Source organism: Blennius ocellaris (genome assembly GCF_963422515.1).
Source record: "Blennius ocellaris genome assembly, chromosome: 3".
Classification (NCBI taxonomy): domain Eukaryota; kingdom Metazoa; phylum Chordata; class Actinopteri; order Blenniiformes; family Blenniidae; genus Blennius; species Blennius ocellaris.
Window position 1 is genome coordinate 20,795,244 of NC_137652.1, and position 12,415 is coordinate 20,807,658.

General features: G+C 42.7%; 1 protein-coding gene across 2 annotated transcripts in view; it reads left to right on the forward strand.

Moving 5' to 3' along the window:
- The window catches only part of usp34 (ubiquitin specific peptidase 34), a 55,274-nt gene that overhangs the window by 8,481 nt on the left and 34,378 nt on the right, over nucleotides 1-12,415 (forward strand). Inside the window, exons 2-13 of one of the 2 annotated variants that reach the window (XM_080520343.1) lie at nucleotides 2,148-2,238; nucleotides 2,920-3,448; nucleotides 4,268-4,318; nucleotides 4,926-5,075; nucleotides 5,551-5,618; nucleotides 8,541-8,733; nucleotides 9,516-9,577; nucleotides 10,187-10,268; nucleotides 10,467-10,559; nucleotides 11,282-11,407; nucleotides 11,492-11,621; nucleotides 12,285-12,415. In XM_080520343.1, coding sequence (XP_080376469.1) covers nucleotides 2,148-2,238; nucleotides 2,920-3,448; nucleotides 4,268-4,318; nucleotides 4,926-5,075; nucleotides 5,551-5,618; nucleotides 8,541-8,733; nucleotides 9,516-9,577; nucleotides 10,187-10,268; nucleotides 10,467-10,559; nucleotides 11,282-11,407; nucleotides 11,492-11,621; nucleotides 12,285-12,415 — 1,706 coding nt within the window. Of the gene's footprint in view, nucleotides 1-2,147; nucleotides 2,239-2,919; nucleotides 3,449-4,267; nucleotides 4,319-4,925; nucleotides 5,076-5,550; nucleotides 5,619-8,540; nucleotides 8,734-9,515; nucleotides 9,578-10,186; nucleotides 10,269-10,466; nucleotides 10,560-11,281; nucleotides 11,408-11,491; nucleotides 11,622-12,284 lie in introns of those variants that run through there. The other variant, XM_080520342.1, reaches the window with a different exon arrangement.

A 12,415-nucleotide genomic window follows, 5' to 3' on the forward strand; every position in this document is an offset into this window, starting at 1 on the left:
TCTACAAGTTGTTTCTAGGCTGAGGTGGTTGCCGTCATAGAAATACACAAATCATGTCAACAGAATTCTTTAAAACTACTTAAATCATACAGGAGTTGTGTTTTTTCCCACTTTCTTTACCTCTTCTGGCTGCAGGTCACCATCGCAGCTTGTTTCCACATCGCTTATCAATCGGAACACTTGAACGTCCGATCTTCACCTTTTTTTTCTCCTCTCTGTATTCTTCAATAATGTCCTTTTCATCCACACCCGGAGCCATTTTGGACGATGCTTCCTTTCACACACACACGGAGATTTGGTTGTGTTACTTCTGTTAACTTATCTGCAGAGCAACGCCCTGCTTCCACTTATCTGCACAACAATGATGCAGAATAACGGTGCAAAGGCCTGGAAGTGTGATCACACTATGAAATGTGTCCTCTTTCTCCTCCTCGTGTGTTTTTTTTTTTTTTTTTTTTGGTCCACGCTGAGCTGTCGCACAATGTCGGTCAATGAAAAAAAACATAACTTATTACTGCCACTGGCGAAGATGTCGAATCTGCTGATGCCCTGAAATGGATTTGTGAATGTTTATTGTCCATTGCGTGTTTTTTTTTTTTGCTCCAAAAATTGAGGTCAGCGATTTTATTTTATTTATTTATTTTTTTTTTTTGCAGAGAATCGGGATTTCCCCAAACTGGGTGGGACTGATAAAGATCTTTAAAGGCCAGAACAATAACAGTAACTTCAGGCCAACATTCTGGTGCCGTGTAATGATTTTTTTTTTTAGTACGGACGCCTCCAGACTCGATGTCCACCTTCTTTAAACAACGCAACACTTGTTGAGAGAGGAAAAGATCAGACAAGCAGGAATGGGAACCATTTTAAACTCACTCTCTCTCTCGATTGCTCTTTAACATTGAGCATTTTTTTTGACTTACAGGTGTTTTCACTTGATCCGAAAATAACTTTGGTTGTGCACTCTTGCATAGGAAGTCCTGATATTTCTATCAGAGATCAAGAAAAAAAAAAAGACTTATTCGGTTGATCCTCACTTTCATAGCTCTCATCAAAGTGTCAGCAAAAGCAACCGGTACCTCTTATTCTCATACTGTAAAGATGCAGCGCAAGCACATTTGTATTATTCATCAGGCAGGACCCCCCGGGTTGGAGTCGGTGGTCTTGAATAATGCAGACCAACAGTTGGTGGAGAGAAATGTTTGCTTTGAGGAGGTGATGGACAAGCAGTCTGAGGAACTTGGAAGGAAACATTGAAGGCTTATCGTTCACTATAAGCTGAGAAATAAATTGACCGAAGGCTCTTGAACAGCTGCTGCTGGACAGGATGATCAAACACGTACATCTGGACTGGGGGAAAAATACTACGTTTTTTTTACACCAGTGTAACAGTTTTTGACAGATGCGACTTATAGTACGGAGAATACGCTCTGATGTGCAATCAATGTGAGGATGTACACGTGTTTTTCACATGACCTTTGGCTTGAATAACGGTGTGAGGGGGCGATCTGAAAGTCCCCTTAAGAAAACACACACACACACACACAATACTAAAAGATCCCATTTATTATCCCAATAATTCAAACTCCTGCTGAATGTGAATGCTTTTTTTTCCTTCTTTTTTTTTTTAACACATTTATATTGTGAACATTTTCCCGCTGATGCCGATCTTTCTCCAGTGGAAAAACAATAGTGGTGTATGTAACCACCGACCTGTTGATAATGACGGGAATTTAACTTCCTGACCTGGAGGCAGAAAGCAGCTCAGAACTACTTAAACAGCCACGGAGGGGGGGAAACAAGTGAATGCAGCAGAAAAGGAAGTTCACCACCAGTGCATCAGACACTTTTTTGAGCCTGTTTGGGGTATTGAAGGTTGAAGCCCACATTCCAATCTGCTGCTTTCCGGTCTCTGTTTGGATGATGATCTTTGGTCTGTTAACAAGCATGAAATGAAATTTCCACCGCTGGAATATACGTTTTTCCAATCTTACCGTCAAGTTACATCCTTGTGAAATTTTAATTCCGTTATATGACATTTTCCTAAATAAACTGGAGCCCAGAAGGTTCAGGGTTTCTTTTTCAAATGACGATTTCAATTCCAAGGTAGTTGATCGGCGGCTGACGGTGTTTCTTGTGTCTCTCCTCAGTATCGGATGCAGACGGCAGTGAAGGAGGCTTCCAGTTGAAGAAGGAACATGCTCTACGGGTGCTCGGCTACATCAGCTCCTGGACTCAGAGGTCAGTGCTGCTTCCTCTGACAGCTGTTAGTGGGATCTAACAGCAGCAGCAGTGGGTTAGGAGTTGAAACTGGAGTGGAGTTCTTATGGATTTCAGTGGTCGGTGTTTTATTAAAAGAAAGCAAAAGAATCGAATGGTTAAACATTGTGGCAAATGCTTTATTTGTGCTCCTGCAGCTCGCGACAGATGCAGTTTGCTCGGTCCGGCTAGTAAACTCTTGACTGTCCAATCAGATGGCGGGAATACGCTGATGTTACCATATGCCTGCTCGAAGGCCCTAATAGCCCCCAACTCAAAACTTGACTGGTTGAAGCAACAGATTGATCAGCATATATTTTATGTTGCAGGCCTGCAGAACTGATTTTTTTTTAAAGCATCCAGGCAGATTTCTTTGACCCCGGCAACAAATGATGGCTGACATGTAATTAGTTAAAAGCTTTAACATGAAACTACATGTCTAGAAACAGCCTTGCCAGGGGAGAAGCTATGAGAGGTAGAGAACAGGCAATTTGGAATTATTCAATATGTATTCGTGGACAACATAATTAACATCCGTTTGTTTACATCATGTCTCGTCTCACTGCAAGACCATCTGATCGTTTTCATCGTAGTCGACGTTTCAGTTTTGCAGACTATTGCCGTGTTGTGAAGCTCCTCACTTGCGCTCGTTTGTGTCTCCAGGCAATGTCTCTGCTGCTTCAAGGAGTACAAGCATCTGGAGGTCTTCAATCAGCTGGTCTACGCCCTCATCAACCTGGTCATCGCTCAGATCAGCAGCCTGAGAGACCGACTCTGCAGCGTCCAGGGCCACACGCACAAAGGCCCCGGGGTGGGAGCCGAGTGGAGCGGCGGCGGCGAACCCACAGCCAGCACCCTCCCCCAGCCGCCCTCGCCCGGCGAGGACGAACCTGTGAATGTTGAAAGAGACTCTGCAGAGGAGGATGCCGACACGCCCGAGAACACAAACCCAGGACCGGATCAGGCGGCCAGGCAACTGGCCGAAGCACAAGCGGAAGCAGCGGCACCAGGAGACGCTGCCACCGAGGCTGGAGGGAGTGGCGCCGAAGGCGGCGGCGGCGACAGCCAGGATCCCTTCAGCTCTTGGAGCACGGAGGAGAGAGAGAAACTGTTGCTGTGTGCTGCCAAGATCTTCCAGATCCAGTTCCCCCTCTACACGGCCTACAAACACAACACGCACCCCACTATAGAGGTACGAGCCACTGAGTCGTCTGTCCATATGAATGTCCTTTTACTCGCCATCGTTAATGTTTATAGCGTATCTGTGCATGCATGTGTGGTTCTATTACTAATACAAACAGCACCATCTAGTGGCCCAACATGCCATTTCATAGTTTTCAGTATTTTTGCTCTTGCTGCGTAAACTGACATCATTTTCAAAACGTTGCCTTAAGTTATTTTGACGGAAGTGTGGTGAGCCTTGAGTTTACCTTTTTACCTCTTCATAGTGTTTAAAAGTGTAAAAATTCATAAAAAAATGTTGTGATTGTAATGGCGTCATGGCTTTTTGGAGCAACAGTTAGCTGTGGGGTAAATCCAGCTAGCTCCTTCTTCACTACATGGAATGAAGTGTCCTGCGACACCAAAACCATGGACGTCACAAACTATTCATGTTGATCATTGTGCCAGTGTTTTTAAAATGTATTACTTTGTCACTTAATTTTTATTTTGCTACTGTAAAAATGAGATACGATGTGATTGGCAGCTATGGAGTTATGTTTACAGTAGTAGCTTCATCCAGTGAAGTGATCAGTATTGGTTGATTTATGATTCCTTCACAGTCCACTAGAAATACAAAGATGACTAGTACTTAAAAGCCTCTTTGATTCAAAGATCCCGGGAAGAATTTGGAGCATTTGGAACAAAGGTTTAGAAGCTCTTCTCTTTTTAACAATGACAAACTTAAGTCTTGGGCAGGAACACGTTCACTCAGAAATTAGCCAGCTTGATTTCAAGCCCTACTGTTTTAAAGATCCTACAACTTTGTTTGCCTCTGTTTCTTGTTTTGCAGGACATATCTGCTCACGAAAGCAACATCCTGGGCTCATTCTGTGACATGAATGTAAGAAACCTCTTCCAACCTCAGTCTGCAAGGTGTTCTGTTCTTCACGCATGTTGTTCGCCTGTTAATCTTTGCACCCTGACTCAACATGTTCATACATGGATCCATGTACGTTTTTGTGTGGTTAGTTAATCAGTTATTTTCACTGCTTTGAGCAGGCGTTAATGATAGACCAACTTCGGCATAGAATAATAGCACGTCATTTCTGTAACACATCAACTTTTTTTTTCCCTTTGGAGCCTAATCTAGTCGAATCGAATCTAATCGGTTCTAATGTTGGTTTTGCTAAACATTACCGTGAAATCTGGGCCAACGTTTTTTTACTGCCACAAAAATTCTCATTTTCAAACCAAACGTTAATCCTCATTAGCGTGGCTCCGTTCCACCTCCGTCAGCAGCTACTGAGACAAACTAACTTGTTGACACTCTGGGCTCTCTGCTCCTGCAGTTCGAACCAAACAAAGATGGCGGCTACGGTCGCAAACTTTCTCGTTTATTACTAAAACGGCAGTAAAAGTGTCTCTGAAAACATTTGTGTGGACAAACAAGCCGTGCAGTTGATTAACCGCATTGAACTGAACGGTCGATGTGATGTGTTGGCGACCAGGACGTGGAGGTGCCGCTGCACCTGCTGCGCTACGTCTGCCTTTTCTGCGGAAAGCACGGCCTCTCCCTGATGAAGGAGTGCTTCGAATCGGGCACTCCGGAGAACCTCCCCTTCCCCATCGCACACGCCTTCATCACCATCGTCTCCAACGTGAGTCTCGTCCGACAAGGAACGGCCGCAATTAAAACCTACTGCTTTTATTTAAACTTATCGAAATCACAAGCACACTTATACGACTCACAAAAAGTTTCGGTTGAAGCCAAATATCTACATATAGATACGCATACATACATGGAAACTTATATTACATATATGCTCAAGGTGTACACAAATATACCTGCAGACAAATGGAAATTTTTTTGTATACACACGCAATGAAATGTTAAAAGAAATCCTATGTATATGAACAAATGAATGGAATATTAAATGCATGGCGTGTTTGGTAAATGCCGAGTTTATATTGTGAGGAGGCAGCCTGAGACCTGCGTTTCTTTCTGCCTCGAGGATTGAGATGCAGGTGATCGTTTCCTCTTCAAACCAAACCTGTCGCTTTCAAACAGCCCCACTTTGTGTCTTCACCGGCGTGACTTTAATGTTTTGTTAACGACCGTGCGTCTGCTCTCAGATCCGAATATGGCTTCACATCCCTGCCGTCATGCAACACATCATCCCCTTCCGCACCTACGTGATCCGGTGAGTTCACACAGAAGTGTGTGTTTTTTGGGTTTTTTTTTTCTTGAGGGAACAAAGCAGGTTCATTGTTACTTTTTTCAGCTGCTGGTTTCCACAGGATGCTCCATGTGTGTTTTTATACAAAACAAACAAGGGGGGGAAAAACAGATCTTTAACACATTATTAATTAGTTAAAAGTAAAAAAAAAATTTCGGAATTGTGCGACAATATTGCAATATTGGAGAACCTGCACTGAAAGAAAATACAACATTTGAAGCCTGTTCAGCTCATCTCGATCGCAGATCTTCAAAATTAGATAATTCCTTCAGTGCAACGCGCGGCTTCCTGTCTTTGTTTCAGTTTACTGAAAAGAGGCCATTTTCCTCAACACTTCCCGTCTCTGACGGCACAGATTTAGGTCCACATATCCACCGAAATCTGAAAACCTCTCAGTAACACTCATTCAGCACTCAAATCAATCTTCCTTCATTTATATGCTGCTGCTTTCATGCAGGTTGCTGCAAAGTGCTTCAGCAGACTATTTGACATGTGGCAATGAGGTGAGCATTTCAGAAGTAAATATGAGACAAAGGAGACGCCCGGAAATGTTGACCGAGTTGATATTAAAACTGGATTAAATGTATAGGCGATGATAAAAGTCAGATAATCAATGTGTGCATTAGAATTGAATCACGACGAATAAAGATTCAAGAGGAACAAAATCAGCTAAAATACCACAAAAATGAAATATGTAAATTTCTTTTTGGAGGTGAAGTGTGGGGAATTATAAATGAATTGAAGCTCATCGTAGCCTGAAATGCTTTGTCGAGCTGTAAACATTATTCGACGCGACTGATCAAAGCTCGGCCGTCGTTTGGGAGGAAACCAGACGTGGCCGATTCTGCCCCTGAGCTCACTCTTTCTCTGTTTGTCTCACTCATTCAGTGGGTAAACCGACACCGCTCTCTCGCTCCCCCCCCGAAAATACCAAAGTACCACTCTTTAGTTGCTAGGAAGAGCTTCTGTCGCCATAGCAACAGTTGCCAGCCGTCCTCCCCACGTGACGGCAGGGAGATGCTTGCATGTGACGCAGGTGGGCTCCGGCTGCCTCTGGGCTCCGGCTGCCTCTGCCCTTTCCTTTCTCACTTGAGCGGCGGCGACGACCTGTGGCCGGATCGCAGCAATGCCACCGGAACGTGTTTCTCCACTCTTGGCTTTGATTTGATCTGTACGCCGCCAGAAAATCCTGCACACGTGAGACCCAAACGCAAATTCATCAACAAAGAACTGCAGTGTGGATGCAACAGGAATTCATATCGCGGTGAAACTGCATATCTTTGTTCCTCCGGCTGTTCTTGCAGGGTTTTACCACTGCAGATCCTCCATCTTCCCCAACAACCCCTGGCTCCTCTGCTGTTCCACTAACTGGGGAGCTTCGTTAAAAAAAGAAAAGAAAAAGAAAATAAATAAATATTAAGGCTGCCAGATCCATTGACGTGTGGAACTCATTGAAAAGCGTTTGTTTTTGCTCAATAAGAAGGCCGATGAAATGAGCAGGGTGGAGTCCTGGAGCTTAAAGACAACACATTTTATCAATAAAACTGTATAAAAGAAATGAAAGCAACAAAGAAAGACTTGATAAATTTAATGTTGTAGTTAAATAATTGTATTTAAAAACATATCTACTGTGACTGTGTGCAAATTACAAGTAAAAATTTTTTTATTAGTGATTCATAAAACTATTTGGTTTGCACCATGTTACTATCATATGAATATTTACTGTAAATTACTTCCATGTGTATCTGAGGCTAATCAGCCATTATGAGAGGAGGCTGCAATGTGTGAACTCGGTGATGGGACACAGTTTGGTCCCGACTGCTAACAGGAAGTCAAACAGGGAAGTTTAAGTGCCACTGAGTTCTTTCTTTTTTTGTTTTTTACGTTATTCTGGGAGCCTGTGTCTTTATGAGGTGAAGCGTAAAGATTAGATTATCCCCCCCCATATCTTTTTTTCTGCTGGATTTTTGGTGCACAACTCCACCTTTGGGAGCACGTACACACAAAGCACATTGAAATGTGACACAGATTTGGGGGTTTTGGTTGGGGAGGAAAAAAAAGAAAAAGGAGAGGATTCTAGTTGGCAGCAAGTGACAGACACACACAAAACTTCCATCAGAAATGTTGTCGTTTATCTATTGCTGAGTGATCAGTTGTCACATTGAGCCCTTCTTGCCGCCAAAATCTAAATATACTTTTGTGCACTAAATAAACTGCACAAAATAAATATTCAAGAATGAATTAAAACAAATACACAGGTGGCGCAGCTCCTCTCTGGATGTTGGATGTGATTGGCTGTTGTGTCACGTGATGGTAAAATGAAAGATGAGATGGAAGGAGGCGACGGTCACACTGCAGCGCAGAGAAACAATCCATCCCGTTAGACTGGTGACGATCATATCAATCAGTTGGGTTTTCCAAGATAGTAAGCCATCTGTTTAAATAAAAAAAAAAAAATGCTGAAAGTGTATTGGAGAGAGAGAGGAAAAAAAAAAAAAAATATATATACACACACATACAAAATAATTTGTTATTATAACAGCTTCCTTGTTCAAATGCTTGGAGGCGTTTCAGCCCAGTTCACGTCTCGGCAGCTCATCTTTCAAGCAGCAAAAAAAACACAAAACCCCACAACCACATTGCAGCAATTCCCTCCTCCCCGGCAATGAAAGATCTGGAAATCACAGCCTCAGTTCGTGGAGAATGAATGAGTCAGCAAGCTCGGTGTGGTTCATCTCACGTCTCGACCGTCACCTACACACATTGTAGAGGGGAAACAAATAAATCGGATAACTTGAAAATTAAGTCTCAAACACTTGACCAGAGCAGGACACTGAGCTTAATATTTCTGTCAATGGGTGAGTAACCGTTGGCTGCCGTCTGCAGGTACCTGTGCAAGCTGTCGGATCAGGAGCTGCGGCAGAGCGCCGCACGCAACATGGCCGACCTGATGTGGAGCACGGTGAAGGAGCCACTGGACAGCGCTCTGTGCTTCGACAAGGAGAGCCTGGACCTGGCCTTCAAGTACTTCATGTCCCCCACCCTCACCATGAGGTTGGCCGGACTCAGCCAGATCACCGTGAGTCACTTACTTTTTATATATGTGAACATAAACTGTGTTTAGTTGAATTTAAGTTTTAGTGGTTTTAACAGGTTGTTTTTTTTTTCTCTTTTTGAAGCAGTCGTATGTTTCATTTTTGTTTTTATTTTAAAGATGTTTTGGCATTCCCCCCCCCCGCCAATTTTGTGGTTTTAGCCATTTTTCCCCTTTTTAACCAATTTTGTTGTGCCTTTTTTAAAAGCCCTTTTATGCTAAGAGTTAAAAGTCCTTTTGAAAATGACCGTGTATAAATAAATGTATGTATGAAATGAAAATGAGATAAAATGTTTCTTTTGGGTGTAGTTTTGCGAGGCTTCAGAGGGCCACTCGCCGCAGGTAGTAAATCTCTGCCCTATCAGCAAACGGCTCCTCAAAATCAGACCCGTTCTGTTGTCCTGAGTACATTTTGTTTTCCTACATATGCGGCCTGATCTTGCCACCAGGCAGCACTGTCCAACCGCAGCTATCCCTGTTAAACTGTTACGTTTCTGGCTCCTAAACTCCACTTATGGATTTTGTCTTATCGGAATCTAACTCTGGTTATTTATCGCCACACAGGATTGCATGTGAACTCTGATATTGTGTCATAATAGTTGTTTATCGTAGTGATGCGATGTTTCCTGATGTCGATTGATGTTCCCACATCATAGAGTGACGGCTTCTCAGCGTCTCTCGTGATAGAAAATTAACTGATTCTGGGACGTTTGGTGAAATCGTCATTTAACCACAGTCATGGTGAAACTTGTTTGTTTTTTTTCCAGAATCAGCTCCACACCTTCAACGACGTCTGCAACAATGAGTCCCTGGTGTCGGACACAGAAACGTAAGTCAACTCGAATGAACCGGCAGCCTGAAAACTGACTTTCAAGAGTCTTCAATCCAGCCACCAGACCAGAAAACAAATTGTAAAAATATATAATCTACACTATACTACTATACTCTGTGCCACAACAATCTAAATTTAAAGGTTACTATGTCACCAGCTCCTGTTCTTGGAAAAAAAAAATAATAATTTGATTAAGTTAATAAAAGATTAGCAGATCACCTTCAGCCAAGTAATTTTTGATTTATTCATTTAGGTACAGGGATTGTTTCATGTTCTGTGAAGGTGCAAAGCGCACTTTCATTATGCTTACAACCACAATGGTGAACTATTCCAAAACATTTCACGCCTTTAGTTATTGTCCAAACGTTCTGAGAATATTAAAGAGTTTACAGTTTTGTCTTTAAAGATGTTACAGGGAATGAATGTGGTTTACATCGGGTCAGAAGTGTTACTGCTACAAACGTATATTGTTTTATGTATTGAACTATACTTTCACAAAATTTAAGTGAAAATTACTCGGAAGCGTTGTGGTTGAGTTTTTTTTTTTTTTTGAGCATGTGCAGTTTGTTCACTGACTGAGGGTCTAATTGTTCCTCATCTTTTCAGATCCATAGCAAAGGAACTAGCCGATTGGCTGATCCACAACAATGTGGTAGAACACATATTCGGGCCGAATTTGCACATCGAGGTGAGACCTTCAAGTTATTTGACCGTAAACGGTGTGTCCGTTCATTTATCACAAAGCAGCCTTATGTTTTATAATTACATTTGGCTGCGACTATGAATTTTATTCTCTTATTTTCTCTTGTCAAGTACCGCAGCAGTAGAACCCTTAGCCGTCATCTGTACGCGCTGAATAATGCAACCCCGTATGTGTGTTTTCCAGATCATTAAGCAGTGCCAAGTGATCCTGAATTTCTTGGCTGCCGAAGGCCGACTCAGCACGCAGCACGTAGACTGTATTTGGGCCGCAGCTCAGGTGAGAGCAGAGACGCTGCACAGATCTATTCACCTCCATCATCAGTCTGCTCGGTTCCTCGGTTTCAGCAGCTGTTGATGCTCAACTTTCCAATCACATGAAAGGTTCCCCATTGAATTCTCCACTGGTTTAAAGAAAGAAAAAAAAAAACATACTTTCTGAATGTCACAGTTTGTGCTTTATGGGTTTTTATTTTCAGATGTTTCATTAATTAAAGCTATTAACTGTTGTTTTACTTCAGTGCCTCACGGCCTTGTAAGCCGTCACTTGAACAGGTAGAGAGCATTTACAAAGTAAAAAAAACTGAATTTGCTTCACAAAGACTTTAATTAATCAAATGACTGAGAAAGCCGCAGACAGCTTTGTCACTGCCTGATTCATATATCGCAATCTTTTTTTTAAAGTGTGACTCCACTTTTTTTTTTTTTAATCACACCCGACAGAGACGGGGGGAGAATGAAGATGAGCTTTACAGACCCACAATACGCACATTTTAATGGAACATAACAGGGTGAAATGAACCAGAACGAGTCTTTAAATGCACTCCTCATGAAAGCAGCGGTGTTGACTGACTGGATTCAGTTCAGTTTGTTCCCACAGCTTTTTAAGGTGACGCAGAGGGGGAATAATCTTAATAGATCTAATTCCTCAGATAGAATTTATAGCTCTCATACAGATCCTTTAAAATGTGTCCTGACTAAATGATTTCTTTTTGTTTTCAGTTGAAACACTGCAGCCGCTACATCCACGACCTTTTCCCATCGCTCATTAAGAATCTGGACCCAGTGCCTCTCCGCCACGTCCTCAACCTGGTGTCAGGCCTGCACCCAAGCGCCCACACTGAGCAGGTACGCAGTGACAAAAACCTCTTTCCACTGGGAGTAGTTGTGACAGCCGCTGCTCTCCGATTGAATGCAACCTCCTCCTTCCAGACCCTGTATCTGGCCTCCATGCTGATCAAGGCTCTGTGGAACAACGCTCTCACTGCCAAGGCTCAGCTCTCCAAGCAGAGCTCCTTCGCCTCCCTGCTGAACACAAACCTCCCCATGGGAAACAAGAAAGGTCAGCAGGCAACTTGCTCTGTGTCAAACTCCTCCCCTGTCAAACATATACTTTATATAAGGTTAAAGGACTTGAATATCAGTTTTTGTAGCTTCGTTGATTGAACCGATAATATGGAGAGTAGCAGTAAAACAAAGGTGCAGTGATGAACAGTATCCATCCTGTTAATCACGACACTTTTGACCTCAGTTTTAACTGTTATTTTATCAAACAGGTGTCCATGTTTTGTTTGGGTTTTTGTAAATAGTATTAAATGAACCTGTTGTTCATCCTTTTGCGATACCTTGTATTACTGTTGGATGTGCCCCCAGGTTTTTGCATCTTAACTTACTTCAGTAATATAGAAAAAAACAACCAAATTGTCTCCAGCTGTAATATTTCTCTCCGGAGATGAAAATGTTTGTCCGAGTCTGGGTAGTTCGTAGTTGGATGCTAATGGCTCATTTGCGTTTGGGGCGTAGCCAAAGTATAATCTCTCCTCTTTCTTTCATCACAAACCAAAAACAAATATTTTTCCCCTGCTCGTATTAGATTATTTCAGTATATTGAATATATTGACCTGTTAGTCCATATCCAGGCCAGAAGCTGGATCATTATGTTTGTCTTCTCTGTTTGATGGTCCCCGGGTTTATTTAGTTTCTTGTTTATTCCCTGTGCTCTCAGGCTCGCCGGCTGCCAGCCCGGACAGCAGCGACAACAGTGACACTCAGCACAGCGGCGGCAGTGACATGGAGATGGACGACCAGATGATGACCGGCAGCAAGCGGAACCAACAGAGGCTCTCTGACACGGAG